Here is an 18,987-nt window from a genome sequence, read left to right on the forward strand (position 1 = left end):
GCAGGTACCTTCCAAAAGTGTGGACCTGTACTGAAAATCTTCTTCTTTAATTTCAGTTACAGGCGAATGACTTTCATTTATTGAGCATCATTGTTGTGCATCGTATTGTGTGACTGAAGGAGGCTTTTCTCCTCCAACAAGTTTAACATTCAAATTGAACACTAAAAATATAATACAAATCTAAGATAAACCTATGATGCATCAGATGAAAGGCCAATCTTTGGATCACTGATTAAAAGTAAAAATGTATTTCTATTGGCATTCCTGGTCCTGTTAGCAAAAAGAGGACAAGCTCTCAAATGTTCTGTATTGTTCTGCTCTTAAAATCCTTTTTCTAGGACTATGAACAAGGATTCATATAATCACTAGATGAACTATTCTTGCAGAAACTTGGGAGTAGCAAGAGACATGAGCCATCCTGAATGATTTATTACAATTCTACTTGTCTTTCTGCACCAGTTAGGAGTGGGGATAATCATTATCCTTACTCCTGTGTCCAAGATATCCCATAGTGTTATAAGACAGTTGGTTTTGTGGTTTTTTGTGTGTGTGTGTGTTTGGGGGACTAGAGGAAAACTAATGTCTTTATGGAATTGACAAGAAAGGTATCATTTGGGACTTTTTATACTTTATTCCTCCAGAGAAGCATGCCATCGAGACATTGTGAATTTGCAAGTGGAGATGATTAAACAATTCCATATGCAGTTGGTATGTACAAAGAACAGTATGAAAATGTATATAAGTAATGCTGAAGGGTGCCTGCTGCTTTACAGATAAAACTGAAAGTTAGATGCATGCCTTACAACCTAAATAGAAAACATACAGAGAAGGGATGGGAAACACCTGCATACTAATATATGTATTAATCTGTATCAAGCTGAACAAATGAACTGTTGAAATCTAGTAGACTACCAAAAGGTAAATTAAACTAACCAATAACTTTTTGTTACATGTGATACCAACAAGAGAAATTGACTATCATTGGTTTCTCTTCTTTCTCTCTCCCTCCCTTTTATAGGCTCTGCTGAATGCTAGGAGAAGCAGACCTATTTTTATGCTCTCAGCTAGTGCTAACTATACAGTATAACACAGAACACTGCTCCATATGGTGATGGTCTTCCTACTTAATATCCTAAAACGAAATCAAATTACTTGCTTTTTATGTTCTTAAACTATTTATTTCTTACCTTGTCCATATTCATATGGAGAGAAAGCACTGGACTGGGACTCATGAGATTACCATTGACTCTGAACTACTGTAGTGCAAACACTAAAAAGAATTCACATTAACTATATTTTTATTGAGCTTACATAGGCTCAACTTGGAATGACTCTCAGACCTCTAGTTTGAATGCTTTGGTTTTGCTGTGAGCAGAGGGGGAAACAAATGTTTCCATTAATGAGGGAGGAAGGTAAGGCTGAGAGAGAATGTCTCTCTGCCTTCACCTCTTCCCCAGTGTTTCTTCTCCAATTTGGAGTTTGAAGGAAACTAATCTGTTGTTTAATGGCTCCCTTTTACGGAGGATAGGATGGTCAATCAGGCTTTGAGGCTGCCTTTCATGTGGGAGAAGGGAGGATTGAACTTGGAAAGGTCAATGTCTCTCCCCCTTATCTTTTGAAGAGGAAGAAAGGGATTGTTTTTGCCAACACCAGTTATGTTTTCTCTGGTGTTTGGAGTCATGGACAAAAAGAAACTCCCTAACCATGGGGGAGAGACTCCACTTGTGATCTTGTGAGAGTGGGTGTCATACAAGAAAACTGTGTGTAGGTGGGGCCATCTTTATACTGGAGCAGGGTGGGAAGACAGAACGAGCAACTTGGAGTGTGGAGCACATGATGATTATTTTATTTTAGATGCTAAAGGGAGTATTTGTTTGAGGTGCCAGAATAGCCCTGATGATCTCACTCTGTTAGGCTAGATCCAGCTAACGGATTCATGTGATCAGATATCTGGGCATGTATGAAGCTCCAGTGACTGCCATGGGTCTCAGCACAGGCACAATAAATTGCAAGATTTGGGCCTTAACACAGATATGGCTCCAATAAATGAAAGTAAAAAAACAGACTAGAGGGAGAAGAAGAGAAGAAGGACAAGGGTAAAACTAAATAAACATTTTGTTAGTTACCTTGGCAATAGAATTTCCTTTTAACAACCATTACAATAGGACACTGTATCTGCATTAGTTGTTGCTGTGATAATTCTAGCATCTGAGTGCTGATGGAGATCCTGGAACTTGTAGAACACAATCATTAAAACAAAACTATGATGCAAAATATAATTTGAAATCACCCAACATTACAAATCTTGGGTTTTATAACAAAAATGAGAAGAAAATGCACACATCATCTTTGGGTTTTTTGCTTGTGGTTTGGTAGTTTAAGCAGAAGAATCAGCTAGTAATTGAATGGGTTGTTTACATGCTGAAATGGAGTAAGGAAATACCTTAAGAAATTGAAAGTCTTTAATCTGTTGTTTTTCAAATTAAGCTAATCTATAAATTATTTTAAGATTTTTCTGCTATTTGGCCTACATAAAAAATCTTTAGTATCCAGCATTGGTCATGCTTCTTTTAGTGGAAATTGAAAAATATATTTCCCTTCTTAAAACTGGGACAAAAGCGTACTTTGATATAATATCCATTAAAGAATAAGGAATTAACGACGGGAGTGCAGTACACAACAAAAAAGTCATGTTAGTAACTTATCAAAAGTTTTTTTTTTTTTTTTAATTTCTTTGTGAAAAAGATACAGTATATTCTCAGGTTGTTATTTATATTAATTTTCATCTGTTCAAAAGAGGAAACTGCAGAGAACAAAATTTGAAAAGTAAACTTTAGCTGTTGCTAAGAGGGTTTTTCTCTTTTCTCTAGAATGAAATGCATGCCTTGCTTGGAAGATACTCTGTAAATGAAAGCTTAGTAGCTGAAATTGAGAGACTACGAGAGGAAAACAAAAGACTAAGGACCCACTTCTGAAAGGTCCACACACAGCTTATTTTCTTGGCATTTCTTGAATTTTGTACTTTAACCTTCAAGATGTCATCTACCGAACACTGAAGTCGTGTATGAAGACCAGTATTGTTTTCTTGAACTCAGAAAACCTCTTCTTTTAAATAAATGTTATAAGACACAATACTTAACTGTAAAATTTTTAACAGAGATAAATCTGCACTAATAACGGCTGTAAAGAATGTGTTCATATCTTTATGGTAAACTGACTTGAAATACATGTGTTGTCTAACAGGAAAGCTAACAGGATAAGTATTTTATCAGATCTTTAGCTGTCCACGAAGTGCCTTTTATAAATGAAAAGGAAACAGGACAAATGTATTTTCCATAAGAATTTTTTATATATACCTACTGTCAGAACTATGTAGACTGACGCATTATTTTACACTTTTGTCAGCAGCAGTCTTTTTAGCTTCAGTATTTCGACTATTTTTGTGAAAAACCATATTGTTTTCAGTATGACATTTTGGAGTTTTGTTTCTGCATAGCTGGGAAAAACAGGGAATCTACTAGTAATTATCTGATTAACATGCAGTTATGAATAACTCAAAACTTTTCCTATATGGAGCAAAACTTGGGTTCAGTCTTGGAAATATTAATGAATGTGATTGCTTGTGGCTTTTTTTTTTTGTAATGGTTTTTACTCTTCTGCCACTGATTCTTCCTCTCCCTTCGCTCCTCCCACTTATAAATGTTAAATTTTAGGATGAGTTTTTGTTAAAATTTAGTTGTGTAAACTAGAATCCTTTCACTTACATAAGTCTGAATATTTACATAATTTAATGGCATATTGATAACTTATCCAGTTTCATTGAATATAACTTGTAGCCTTTGAAATGTTCTGAGTGAACACACTTAACCAGTAGTACTTTACCACTACTGTAACTTTCTTTTGGCCATGCTGAATACCAAATTCATTCATTTGTCTTAGCTATAAGCTAACATGGCTGCATGTGTCATGCCAGTACTGTTAGTCCAGCAGTATAACACTGCCAGGCCTATTCTTGCAATTCTTAGTGAGGCAAAATATCTGAAGTGAAATCCTGGCCCCGTTGAAGTCAATGGGAGTTTTGCCACTAACTTCATTGGGGCCAGGGTTTCGCCCACAATCACACCAGTGAAAGTGTTGCCTCAGCAAGGGCTGATCAGGCTCTGCTACAAGTGCCTTTTGCAGATGATGTTCTGAAGATCTTAAGATACCCACAATCATTACATGATGTTCCAATTGAAAAGAAGATTTCAAAAAAGAAAATACTGAGAACACAGGGTTCATTAGCTACAACATGCAATGTTTATCTCCAGCATGACATTCTTCCAATAAATGAAAAAGCCATAACAAAACATCTGTCACTTAATTAAAATAATACATTGCAAAGTATGAAACATGCAAGAAAACTATTTGAATCTTGTCACCATCTTTAACGTGATTTTTTTAAAAGAAGGAAGCATAAGGGAGCGGTTCCTGTATTTTTTTACAAGCTAATTAATTATTTGTTGTAAAAAATTGAATAACATTGGTGTAATCTTCAACATTATGATCAGGACTTGAATATCAGTTTGTAGTTTATTGCTACTATGTTCAAAAGAGCTTTAAAAAAGTGTTTCTATATTGAGTTGAATTCAAGGAAGCAGAATACATTAAACTTATTTTTAGTAATTTAATGCAAATAATGTACAGATAACAGTATTTTGTAAAGCTTTTGTAAGTTTGTAGAATGAGTAAGCAATTTCTGACACTCAAATTACTAGCCACAAACTTGTGAAAAAGATGGTGGTTAAAAGTATGGCAAATCTTTCACAGTTCTACAGCATGCATTGTTAAACTGACGTAGCACCCAACATGTCCAGACTCTGTTCCCAAGGCTTTCACACCAGAATGGCCATAAAATAGCAGGGAATTGAAAAAGCATCCTGAGTATTTGTCTGCAGATGTCACCAAGACTTCTTTTTTTATTCAGAACCTTGGGTAAACTTCTGAGCTTCTGAACAAAGGACATCGCAACAACAGTGATTGAAGAAGAAAAGGTTTTGACCTTTGTCCTGAGGCTTGTTTCCTTATCTCAGGATTAATGTGGCACTGGTGACTGGCAGAGACACTCCAGCAATCCTGATAGCCCCTAGGGGGGCAAATAGCACGTTTTACTTGTACACAGATCTGAACTGTATTTTAAAATAAAATTCTTTATTTTAACTCTTAGAACAAAGCACTTCTGGTAACCCTTTTTTTGAATAATGATGCAGAAGTGTGTATGAGTCAGGAAGAAGACTGCAAACTAGGGATGGGCCATGTCTTATGGAAGTTTCTAAGCTCCAGAAGTCTCATTGAATCCCATCTTGGAATCCCTTGTTGAGTTGAGCTTTGCAGTATCTCCCTCTACTTTTGAATATGGCAGCCATCTAAACGAATTGGTGTTTATGGAAATGTTCCATTTGTACCATGTGATTCTGGAGTAATAGATATATCTGACTTAGAAATGAGTACGATTATGACAGGATTGATGGCCGTTGCTGTAGAGCACTTTCAAATAAATGTTTTTGGGAAAGGCAGAGTGCATGTTTTCTACTCCCCTTCTCAAGTACTGGTGAGTCTGGGATCTTGGACTCTCCTCCCTCCTGTGCAGTCATTTCCTGGACTCATGTATGCTTCCTCTTCCCTCCCTCTTCGAAAAATAAACCAGTTTAATTTTTTCCCCTTGTCTTGGTTTATAGCAAGATAGGAAATACTCATCCTAAAAATCTATCTGGGAACCTGGATTCTGGAATTTGACCTATATATCAGGCGTGTATATAATATATATGCATTTTTAAAATGGGCTTGGTGTCAGACTGAATTTTTTTTGACAGTGCTAAGAAATGTGATAGTCTTTTAAAAAGATTTTACTTAAAAAGGCAGGATCATTGATTAAATAGATTTGACACCTGTTAAGATGCAAACCAGTACTACTTTTCCAAGAGGCTGTCCAGTATATTTTAAGGATAATATTTCTCAGAATATTTGAACTGAAGAATGTACTTCATAATCATTTGTTGGATATTTGGGGAAAAGAGGGTGAACATTCAGTTTGGGGCCAAATGTATGTTTATACTACATTATTCTAAAATATTTTTGTTTCAATAATAGCATGAAGTAGAATTTCATCTTCTCAGGAATAAAAATTATTAGATGATGATGATATTTTGTAATTAAGAATAATCAGTACTAAGCAGCTATCAATGGTAGACCTAAATTTACACTAGGAAAAAGGAAACCTGTTAAGATGTTAAAACAATTGTAAATGTAAAATTAGCCTTTTTATATTCTCTGTGAAATGTATTCTATATAATTAATAAACTCTCAGAAAAGGTGATATGGCCCTTGCACTGTGGCCAATCTCAAATGTAGGAAGTTATTTCAACAGCAGTGTAAAAATACATATTCAGCCTTATGAACCCACAAACTCTGGTAGTGGTGGATTCATGTAAAAATGCATGTATCTTTTACTTATAAAGGCAAAATCACGGTGATTTGGTGACCATCACCACTGATGATGAAATAATGGTTCCAAGGCTTGGAGCCAAGCTATCTATTTGAGGAGGCATGCTAGAAAACACTAGGACAATTTGACTGCATTTTGTCCCAGTTATTAACTATATGAAAGATGACTACTCTGACCAGAAATTAGAGCCACAAATTCTATCTTACTAGAAAAAATGTGCATTGGATCAGTAGGACTAGCATGCTGTACAGTTGCAGAGAAGATACCTTTAGCACAGTGAAAGGCCACCCATTTAATCTTACATAATTACTATACCATTCAAATGACAACTGTTTTATAGCTAAAAAAAAGTTACAATACTAGTAAGCCAAACATTGTGAACAGTCTGAAATCTAAGTTGAAATAATCACTGTTACAGTAGGGTTTTAAAAAAATATATTCTAGGTCCTCAGACTGACCAGTTCTAGCTGCATTGACTTCACTGGAATAAGTGAAATCAGAATTGGGGCCTGTGACAGATGACTGGGATCTCAATAAGGATTATTAATCTATGTCCCAAAATATGATTTATGTTCATATTCATGTTCTCAAACTGTGGGTCGGGACCCTAAAGTGCATTGCAGCCCCAGGGCCAGCGTTCGACTCCATGGGACCCAGGGCTGAAGCTGAATCCTGAGTGCTTTAGCCTGGGGCAGCAGAGCTCGGGCTTGCCCCCACACACGCTCCTGCTCACATAGTAATTTTTGTTGTCAGAAGGGGATCTTAATGCAATGAAGTTCGAAGACCCCTGGAAGAAGAGATCAGACAATATTCACCCACTGGTGAGATAGTCACAAGACCAGTGATTTCAAGGCATTGTCTCTTAACTCATTCAGGCATAAGGTCAAAGTCTAATGGCTGTCCTAGGGGGGAGTCAAAAACAGTTTAAATAGGGTGAGTCAGACCTGGGAGAAGCTCTTTGAGAGACCCTGAGACTCACCAGGAGGTTTGGAACTGGCTGAGAGAATGTGGAAGTCTGTTCTTTCTGTAACTTAAGAAGAAACCCTATCTAACTGCGGTCCAAAGAGGAAGCTCAAGCATTGATGTCCCAGCTTCTAATCTTCTCTTCCCTAGCAGTAAGCATCAACATCAAAAAATCAACTTTGAACCCTACTTGGTTCCTGAAATGCGTAGGAGTTTGCATCGATGTGACCCTACGAGCTTATCTGGCACAGGACAGATTCCAGACCCTACTGGACCAAATCGCCCTGGTAACCTCCAACCCTTTGGTCTCAGCCAGGAACCTGCCTCTCCATCCTAGGGCAAATGGCGGCATGCACGTATGTCATGCCCTTTGCCTGCCTGCACCTTTGCTGTCTAAGCTATGGCTGCAAAGAGTCTATTCTCCTATGCACCAATCCATGGACACCATACTCAGTATTCCACTAGAGGTCATCTCTTTGGTGGTGGACAACCTGCTACAAATCTGCTCTGGAATGCCATTCCTCCCATCCTAAATGACCATGACAGTCATAAGACACATCACTCTCAGGCTGGGAAGTTCACATTGATGAGCACATGACACAAGGCACCTGGACCACAGGAGAGACCAGGATGCACATAAACACACACAAACTTTGTGTAGTATGCAAAGCATTCCACGTGTTCTTACCAGCTGTCTGCTATTGCCACAGTATGCTACATAAACAAATAAGGGGGCACGAGGTCCCCAGCACTGTTTATGAAGGCAATTCGCCTCTGGGAATGGTGCATCGCACATCATATCCTTTTGGCAACAGCCTATCTGCCTGGCACAGAATGTGATCATAGATTCTCTCAGCAGGAACTTTGCAATTGATCACAGATGGGAGTTGCACGACATGATAATCGCTGATAGCTTGGGGTACACCAATCAGATACCTCTTTGCATCACACACCAACACCAAGTGCACCCAATATTGTTCCAGGGGAGGACGTGGTGCCCACCTATTGGGCGATGCTCTGGTCATCGATTGGTCAGACTGGATGAACTATGCCTTCCTCTTCTCCCCCATACTCCTACCTCATGTCCTCCACAAACTCCAGCAGGAGAGAGTGATGGCCATTCTAATCGCTCCATATTGGCCTCGCGGATTCTGGTTCCCTCTTCTCCACATGTCAAAACTGCCTCCACTCCTGCTCCAGACATTTCCAGAACTGCTCACACAACACAACAGCATCCAGATCCATGGACGGCATGGTTTTTGGATAGACACCTCCATTAACATGAGAGTGTTCATTGGCAGGTCCTCTGTAGTAGCCAAAAGGATTCCACAAAAGCAATTCTATTAGGCCAAAGGGGCATGCTTCACCCCCTGGGCCTAAAAGCAAGGTCTTGTCCCCAAATTGTGGGCATCTCCATGCTCTTAGACTACTTCCTCCACCTGAAAACCTCAGGACTTGCTCTCAGCTCAGTCAGAGTGCATGCAGCCACCATTAGTGCTTTCTATCCTCCGGTGGAAAGACATTTGATTTTTACCCAACCCTTGACCACCTGAGTCTGGGAGAGCCTTTTACATAATATCCACCAATTCAGTGTATTGCTCCCCAATGGGCCCTCCACCTAGTCCTTACCTCTTTAATTAACTCTTCCTTTGAATTGCTGGCCTCCTGTCCTGCCCCCCCTTTTCCATGAAAGTTGCTTTCCTTTTTGCCATTACCTCAACGAGGAGGATTGGTGAGCTGGGAGATGTGGCAACCCCCCTTTCACCATAAGGAGAAGATGTCACTGCACCTGCATCCCAAGTTTCTGCCAAAGGCAGTTTCCCATTTTCACCTCAACCAACCCATATATCTGCCTACCATCTTTACAAAACCACACGCCTCAAACAAGGAATGGTGGCTTCATTCCCTCAATGTGCATAGGGCCCTGGCATTTCACCTATAAAGGACAAAGCTGTTGCAGAGGTCTTCCAGGCTCTTTGTCGCCATAGTGGAGAGAATTAAAGGATAGGCCATTTCCATCCAGAGAATTTCTAAGTGGGTCTCAGGCTGCATTACACGCTGCTATCACTTATCAGGATGCTCCCCACTCGATGGGATACAAGCCCATTACACTAGAATGCAAGCATCAACCATAGCTGCGCTCTGCAGCATGCTCCTTGCAGACCTATGTAAGGCGGTCATGTAGAGTTTGGTACACACCTTTTCCTCTAACTATTCTCTAGTACATGATTCTGCAACTGACACCTCATTCAGTGCTACAATCCTCTGTTCTACAGTTCTGCCATCTTCCTAGCACCATTCTCCTATCTAGGTACTGCTTGTCAATCACCTTCAGTGGAATACAATAGAGACCATCACTTGAAGAAGAAGAAAAGGTTACTTACCTGTAACTGGAGGTTCTTCAAGATGTGTGGTCCCTATCTGTATTCCACTTCCCACCCTCCTTCCCCTCTGCTGCGGCTCTATAGGGCTGCAGTGGAGAAGGAACTGGCAATGCAGTTGATCCGTCCCACTCTTTATAGCCTCTGCAAAACTGCAAGGCAATACACATGCACAGACCAATAAGCAATACTTTGAAAAGTTTCCACTCCAGGCACATGGTGCATATGCGTAGCCCTCAGTGGAATACAGATAAGGAACACACACCTCAAAGAACCTCCAGTTAAGGTAAGTAACCTTCTCTTGCGAGTTATATATCTGGACAACATACAAATTAGTTCCTTGTCCACAGACCCCTTCTTAATTGGACAGCTGCTGGAAATGATTCATACCAGTTTTTCAAAATCAAGAACATTTGAACCCAATGCATATAATTGCTCATCCAGACTCAACACAGGCAAGGCTCTGGCGAGAATTTTACCACCATGGTACAGACTGGCAAAAATCCCAAACTTCACAGCATCAACCATTTTCCAGTAGTCGCCATCCATAGCCACTCATCTCCAGCAGCTTTAATTACTGGGGCATTGGGTCAACCCCCAAGTGCAGTTTTCAAAATGTGCCAGCAGAAATTCCTTCTGCGACATGGAACTAATGGGAATGCAAAACTAGATGTCATTCCCTGGACACATCCAAATACCCCTTTGTGGGAGGTATGTCTAAACAACATGCTGACAGCCAAGCCACTTTCACTCCTAGACCCTTGCATACTCACTGTGGAAACAAGCATTGCTGGGAGCATACCAAAAACACTGAGTACACATCCTTTAGCTCATTTTGACAACCCTATCAGTAGTGTGTCTAAACAAAAACAAAGACATGGATCATTGATCTTAACCATTGTAGACATCGAATCCAGTATCATATCTATGACTGGGGTTAGTACCAGTTATTTCAGAAGAAGGTGCAAAAACCCATCTCGTGGGCAATTATGGTACTTACAGGGGAGGTCTCCTACCTCCCATTCGAGGTTGGCTTATGATTGACGGATAAGTGTTTGTATCCTTCCAAAACCAGGGAGTAACCAGAGATCAAAGCTTTTCCAGGGCCACTGAAATAATGTCCAGGGCAGAGAAGAATCTGTTGCTTTTCAAGAAGGTTCATATGAAGCATACAGAAAAGAGAGAAAGGAAGAGCGGAGGTTTTCTCAATCTTCCACTGCCCCAGAAAGCACTTCAGACTTGATATAACCAAGGAAACTCCATTACACCTTCAGAAAATATCTGACCTCCAGAAGCAGAGCTTCCTTCATCTGAACCTGGGTAACCTACAGTTAACAGTCTATCAATACTTTTTAGTGTCCAGACAGAAATCAAACAGGAACTCTCATTCATTCATTCTGGTTCTGGTCAAATTATAGTGTGAAGGAAACTAATTTCTTCAGGGCAAGCACTGTCTCTTTGTTGGTACGGTGCCCAGCACAACGAGGTCCTAGCCTCTAGACACCTACCATTATACCAGTAATAATAATCACAAAGTTCTGGTGATCTCAGCTACATTAGAATTTCTCCAGGATCATTGATTGGAGTCCTTTGACCACACACCATAGAAAAGCGGGTACGAGCCCTAGCGGCATTCTTTAGGCAGGCACAGTGGGCTTTCTGACTGAATCTCATCAGCTATCAAGCCTAATTGGAATGATAGATTAGACAAGCCAGCACCTCCAAAAGACAGGGTTTGTAATTAGTTCCTCTAGACCCAAGAAAAGGTTATTTTTATAGCCCCAGAAACCTTTTTACAACTTTTGGGGAAATAATTTTCCTGTCTTTTTGTTCCAGTCCAAGGGATGTGGTGTAAATGAGCATTCCTAGTGCTGTAAAGATAAATCTCAAGAATATGGAGTACACATGCCAATTGTATTCTATTCACCTCATATTATTCCAAAATGCAGAGTCTCTGGGGCTGTAGGCAATCTGTTAAAATCCTGTACCAGTTAGCATGGTAGGTATCTGGGAAGGTATTAACAGGAGAAGTCAAGGCTCCTGCTGCAAAACTCCCAATTGACTTTGTGAAGAAAAGTGTAGAGGAAGACTTGGAAGATAGGATGCTTCTGCAGCAGAATGGAAACCTATGATAGGAAGATGCTACTGGATTGGTTCCCAAATAATTCCTTAAATAACAAAGCTCGTGCTTTACATGATAGTTTGGGGGAGGACTTCCTTTCCTACCTATTATTTTACTATAATAATAATAATTAATAAAAACTTGGCATTCTCCTTTCCCTTCCAGTTTCTGAGGTCACTTCTTGCTACTTTCCATTAGTCATGAAAGAGGAGAGAAGCTCTGCAGCAGAATGAGAAATTTCTTACCTGATAGTTTTCTTTCTGTTAGCAGCTTCTCTCCTCATTAAAACGACTTTAATCAACTGGTGAAAACAAATTTAATTTGTAACAATTGCAGTTCTTCTCTAAAGGGAGACTTGGACATATTGCCTTAAGGTTTTATATATATATATATATATATATATATATATATATAAATCCATTATAACATATAATATAAGATTATATATATATATATACCATCAAGCTTTTGTATTAATACTAATAATTGGTTGCTGGAATATTTTTACAGCTCTGGAAGAACTCTTCTAATAGCCCTCTACCTAATTATTAACATCTTGTTACCAAATCTCCTGCAAAGAACCACTGTACTAATTAATGCTAACATTTTCAAAAGTGACTAGTGATTTTGACTTTTGGGGTGGGGGTTGTTTTTGAGCATCCAACTTTTGGGATGTTTTAAATATGTTTGATCATCAGAGGGTGAATGCCTCATACTTTCTGAAAATCAGATGTCTTTAGGGTGACTCAAGTTCTGCACCCAAAAATTAAGGTACCGACTGTCATTTAAAGAGCCTTCAAATTCTTTGTCTAAATGTATTAACCTAGCACTGCTATTTCTGACAGCAACTTTTATGGGTGTCGTCCTAAGTTTAGTGGCCCTCGTGAACTCTGGGACTCCGAACGTACCTATCCCGTTGCTATTACGGGAAGCAAAAAATATATGGGTAAATTTTTTAGGGTAAATTTCAGGTGGAAAAAAGTGGTGATTGAGAGGGGAGGGGACTGTTACAGGTCAGGGCACTTGTATTCCATCTCCGTGGTACAGTCAGAGCACCAGCTCTCAGGCTTCAAGTTCCCTCACCCCGTCACCTCTCTTGGGTGGAGACACGTGTCTCTCTCCCTCCTGATTGGAGTATTTCCAGGCTGCACAGCTCCCTCCATACACTGTGAAATTCCCAGCAAATCAGACTAAGCAGGCCTGCTTTAGTTTTCTCCTCAGAGATAGTACACAGTAGCACATTGTCACAGTTAAGTTACCACACAGCTCTTTCTAAGCAAGGACATTCATTCTTAAGGTAAAAGTATTAGCGAGTAAAAGTATTACATGTAGAAAGAATAAAAGAACTTCCAAGCATGCTCATAAGCTTGCCACAGATCACCCCAACTCCAGTCTGGGCCCTGGCCAGTGAACCGCCCTTTGCACCCCACCAAGGGCTTTTCCAGTGGTTACAAGTTCATAACCACTTGTACTCAGAACAAGAAAATGTATTCAACTGTGAGTTACTCCTTTATGCTGTTTGGGCCTCTTGATCCTGGGAATAGATAATTCATAGACAAAAATCCCTGCCCCACAAAAGATCAAGTCCATAAATGAGTATTTGCATTCCCCTTTTCCCATTTATTTCCTAGGAAATCAACTCAACTAACAGTATGTTTTTGTCTTAGCTCATTGTTTTAAAAGAGTCCTTTGAAGCTTATAACCCTTCCCAAGGTTTATATTAGTCATGTCTCCTGGACAGGTCACATACAATAACACAAACATTTACATTTTTAATAAAATATGCTCCTTAGATACTTTAACTTAATTCAATAAGCTTTGTCCAGGAAATTCCCATCTCTATCACAGGAACTATCTGATTTGTTCCACTGACTTAACCTCCATAGCTTCCCTTATGTGCTGGGAAGAAAGTGTTATAGATTGTTCCGTTTCTTACTTCAAATTCTGCTGCTTGTTATCAGTCCAAATGCTCAGACAATTTGCTAACCAGGTCTCCTTGAATAAATAAGTAGAACAGAGACATATCAAATGCTTTATTAAAATTCAAGTGTATTACATCTGCCATTTACTATCATGAACAAATTTTGTAATTATTAAACATGTCAATAGGAATGTTTAAATTAAATAGCTTGGAAAATGGGTTTCAAACTTACCAAAACAAATATGTGAAGGATGGGACCCCTAATAATTGTCTATAAGGCTATCTTCACAACAAAAAATGCTAGAGATTTTTTAAAAATAAACACCACAAACTTAGATTAGAGGCAATAGACTTTGCAACAGCTACCCAACCTCTCAAGGATGTTATGACACATGCAAAATTCTTCACATGCCTCCCTGGTATTAAAAAAATCATCCTCTAATAACTAAAAACCTTTATATTCCAGCTTGGCAAAAATATTCCAATGTAATATTTTTCATAAGGGTTAATATATAAAACAAGTTTTCATTTTACATTGCTCTTTGAGTTAAAAGTGTGTCAAAAGCATAAATATCAAAAAGTGAAAAGTCATCACGTTAGCCAGAATCCCATAATTCTAAATTGGCTTCTCCAATTAACCTCACACTTTCTTTAAACAAACAACAGAGTTGGCTTGTGGACAAAGACTAATGACAAATTTTAGGAAGAATGGAGGCTTTTTTGTCCCCCAAAAATGTTAGTGAGGGTTCCAAAATCAGGTTTAGAATGGAAGATATCTTCCACTTTTAACTTTGTCATCACTGCCATGATTTCATAATGTCTCATTGCTTACACAGACTGAATCTGTGAGGCTGCAAATCCTAAATCCTGTATTTCCCCACATCATGAGGGAAATCTCCAAGTTTGTGACAAATCGGACTAAACAAAGGTAGTGCAAGGGTGTCCTATGGGTGTGGAAACAGAACTCAATCCCTCAGATTCTAGAGTCACTGTTGCAGGCCCAGTCTCAGCGACCTTGGAATCACTCAACAGGTACTTGCAGGTCCTGTTCCCCATAGGGAGTTGGTCCCACTCCCAAGTCCCCTTTCTGGTGCACTACAAACCCTCATCCTGCATACCCTAACTGCAAGGGTTCCCTTCATCTTGCCATATTGGTTCCACTGCAGCCAGGGGCATATTTATAAGCCCCCATAATGTAAATTTAAAACTATTCTCTAAATTGTTTTCATAGTTGTGACGGGGATGGACTAGATCCGGAGGCCCACTGCTGGTGGCCTCGTGGCCCTGCCACCCCGTGCCCCAGAAAAGGACAGTAGAGTTGTCCCTAGAGTGGCTGTGTGGCGAGCAGCCAATCCTGGCCCAGTAGGCTAGTATAAAATCAGTTCTTTACTAGACCTGGAGGTTAACAGATGGTGTGTCTGGCTGCTGAGGGTGCTACAGGACCTTGGACAGAAAAATGCTGGTAGAGGCTGAGGGGAACATGAAGGAGCTCCAGGCTGGCTTCTGGGACTCCACCAGGATGAGGCCCTTGGGTAAAGGTGAAGAATGTGCTGGAGCCACAGGTAAGTGGCCTAGGAAATTAGAGTAGCAGTGTGGGTTAGATAAAGGGACATGTCATGGCTGCTATCTATAGGGTCCCTGGGCTAGGATCCGGAGTAGAGGGCTGACTGGGTCCCACTCACCAGCCATTGGGAAAGTGGCCTGGACTTTGATATACCCCAGAAGGGAAACTGAACTTTTTTAGTGGCCCAGCTGAAGAGCTGGGGCCAGAAAGGCCCTAGGAGGGCAAAAACACTACCTCCAGTGAAGAAGCCCTGGGGCAACACTGTATATCAGAGCAGGTACAACTTGAGAGACATTACAGAGGGCACTGAGAGAGGCCTCTGTTAGACTTGTACCCTGGAAGGAGTTTGCTTTGCTTTTACCTCAGACAGTATATGACTTGGCCAGAGGGCTGAGTCAGTGAAGACCCACCACAAACACACACACAGAGAGAGAGTGAGTGAGGGTGCAAGCACATGAACTGAGAAAGGGGGTGATTGTGCCAGCTAAGTGTACCAAATCACAGTAGTGCATTATGGGTTGAGTTTACTAATTTCCAGACCAATGACATCCTTTGTCGTAGTAACTAATGCAATTCAAAAGGGAAAAAGCGGACTTAAAAAAAGGAAAAACCCTGAACAAAATAAGCTATGTGAACAAGAGGTGATGCTGTGTGCTGTAAATCACTCAATGAGACACATTTGGATTGGCCACATATCCATAAATGCCAGAATTCCAAGTGAAATAGGGAAATGTTCCACAACAAGAGACATTAATCTTTATAGCGGCCCATGCTGTCAGTTGTTTTTGCTGCTTACTCTAGTTCACTTTAGGTTCTTTTACTTCTCTTTTCTGAAGTACATTTGTTACCATGGAAATAATTGGTGTGGCTATCCCTAAACTCTTCCTGTGAGGTTATTTAATTTCATGGTTGGAAAGCTATACCATGATTGTAGGCGGGGACCAGGGATCCCTCTAATTTTTTTTATGTCCATGTGCGGAATGAATTTTGTTATGCGCACCAATTTGTAGGTGATGTGTGAAGACATCACTTTCATATTGGTGCACATAACAATTCATATGGTGGGTTCTCAGGGCTGGGGCAGAGGGTGAGGGCTCTGGCTAGGGGTGAGGGCTCTGGGATGGGGATGAAGGGTTTGGGGTACAGGAGGGAGCTCAGGGCTGGGGCAGAGGGTTGGGTGTGGGCTCTGGGGTGGGACCAGCAATGAGGAGTTTGGGGTGCAGGCTGCCCTGCGGCTGCAGTGGAAGAGAGGACTTCCTCTCTCTCGCCACAGCAGCTGGGGGAGAGGTGCCCTGGCCATGGCAGCTCCAGCGGGTCCATGCTGGGGCAGGCGGATGGAGGGGTGCCTTTCCCTGCTGCAGCCCTGAGCCCCTGCATGGGGCTAATAGGCAGCTGCGCGGCCATGCAGCTTAGAGGAAACTTAGGCAGGGACGCAGGAGTCTGATTTACCACAACAAATGTGTGAGCATTAAAAAGTTGAGCAATATTCTGTGTCCTGCAAGATTTTCTTTCCTCCACTATAAAATTGAGGTGTACATAAGAGTGGAATCAGTTGAAAAGTAATTTCCTTAATGATGGATTATTTGTCAGTGAAATCTTTTTAAAAACCAACAAGCAAACTCACCACTCTTAAAATCCATTTTAATTCTCACTACCTAAAGGCAAGTTCAGCTAAAGCTTGCCATTTGGGAGTTCATGTTGATTCTTACACTTTTAGGTACAAGCCGGTGTGTGTATATACTTATTGTAGCTTGAAATATTTCACTTGATTAGGGCTCATACCACTGTTTTAGAATAGTGATAGCATTGCATTGGCATACTTCAGAGGAAGACTTATCCTATACTGAGTCAGAGCATTGGTCCAAATGATTAGCATCTTTCCTCCAGCAATGATCAATATTGGTGCTTTACACTGTGAAGAGGAAAAAATCCCATCATACATCTAGCCATTTGTGTAATACTGTACATGACAAGGTTGTTTGTCTAAGGGTCTTGGTGCAAGATTGGGAGTCAGAAAACTCAGTTCTAAAGGCAAATTTATCAGTGCAAATTTAGGATAGCTATGAATTTCTAATTATTTTATCACTGTAGTCTATAGGCACCAAATATCAGAATTAGATGCGTAACTAATGTGTAACATTAGTAGATCTATAACAGGACCTCCGCTTTATCAAGCCTATTTTGCCTTTCTGAAGGGTTATGTTTAGATGCTGATAAGGAAGGTGGTGTCAGCCTGTTTAGCAGCTTCCTTTATTGATGGGAGGCTTACAAAACGGAGAGTCTAGTATCATACTCTGACCATGAGAAGACTTGATCTCTGCATGAGCTACAATGCCAACAAACTTATGTGAAGGTCATGCCCTAATCTCCCATGCATCTAAGGATGGGCTGTGTCAATCACTGGGTCTCTGTTGATCATAGCATTCTAAGAATGAAGCAGGAGGAGAATTCTATAGAGAGCTAACTTATCAATATGCTAACCCATGTTAAAGATGACTTTGAAGCTGGCCTGGAGATGGAGGGAGAGTCTGGTGTACCAATGGAATATGCTCTTGTCAATTTGTATACTTAGGCATTATAAATATTCTGATTTGTTTATTTTTATCACAATAGTTTCTCCTTTCCTTTTAAGATTGTCTGCTTCACGTTGTTCTGAGCAAAAGTTACTTTGGGCCTTTGCTCCCACTGCTAAGAAGAATGCTTTGTTAGCTTTGCCGAGGGGTAACAAAGGCTTGGCTAGATGTGGAACAACACATAGCTAAGAGGAAGGGGAATAGTCTTCAGGCTAGCCAAGTGTGAAAGCAGACATTTCTTTCCACTGTTGCAGTGTGTATGTCTGAGGTGATAACTCTCTAATAGGACATAGGCTTTGCCTCACTTCGACAACCATAGGGCAAATACTGTCAGAGGGTTTAGTAATAGATTCTTCCAGTTCCTCCAAACACTTCTTCCAGTAAGCATCCCTTCTTTCCAGGTTTAAGCACAAGACAACTGTTCTTCATCTATAAGATTATTTCATTCAGACATGGGTTCTTCTGACTAATGCCATTGCCTTGCTCTGCTAAGAAAGAGAAGTAGATATGGCTGTTATCTGCATCTTACAATATCCCTTACTGAAATGATATTAAGGCATGGTTAACACTTTCCTACCCAAATTTTGACAGAAAATTGGGGGGTGAGGGTAGAGAAAACAAAAGGTTTTGTGGAAAGTGTCCAGACATTTTTGATGAAAACAGTACTTGTTTCACTTGCTTCAGCATTTTCTGTGTGGAATCATTTCCTGACCAGTTCAACCTAACATTTGTGTCAGACAGGAGACAGAAGGGACGGGTACTGCAAATGAGAACTCTGGCATGAGGGGTAGCTTCTTATCACTATTTTTGGGATCTAGCAGACATGTTATGAGCAAAACTATTTTGTGTCTGTATTAAGCTCAGCCAGAACTTGTAGGTAGGTTAGCAGTAGTTTATGCTTGACTCTGTTAAAGGCTGCTGCTGGATCTAGAAGTAAAATAGATGTTTGTTTTTCTTAATTTACTCCTGTGCCAAAAAA

The 18,987-nt window shown here is 40.3% G+C and overlaps 1 protein-coding gene across 4 annotated transcripts in view; it reads left to right on the plus strand.

The window, feature by feature from the left end:
* The window catches only part of NEDD1 (NEDD1 gamma-tubulin ring complex targeting factor), a 57,936-nt gene extending 52,240 nt beyond the window's left edge, over positions 1–5,696 (plus strand). For 2 of the 4 annotated variants that reach the window (XM_034773242.1, XM_034773250.1), the window contains exons 14-15: positions 642–708; positions 2,871–5,696. In XM_034773242.1, the coding sequence (XP_034629133.1) occupies positions 642–708; positions 2,871–2,975 (172 nt within the window). In that variant the 3' untranslated portion in view covers positions 2,976–5,696. Of the gene's footprint in view, positions 1–641; positions 709–1,018; positions 1,828–2,870 lie in introns of those variants that run through there. The other 2 variants (XM_034773259.1, XM_034773269.1) reach the window with 2 other exon arrangements.
* The last annotated feature ends 13,291 nt before the right edge of the window (positions 5,697–18,987 follow it).

The sequence above is a fragment of the Trachemys scripta genome, chromosome 1 (assembly GCF_013100865.1).
Source record: "Trachemys scripta elegans isolate TJP31775 chromosome 1, CAS_Tse_1.0, whole genome shotgun sequence".
In the NCBI taxonomy this organism is placed as follows: domain Eukaryota; kingdom Metazoa; phylum Chordata; order Testudines; family Emydidae; genus Trachemys; species Trachemys scripta.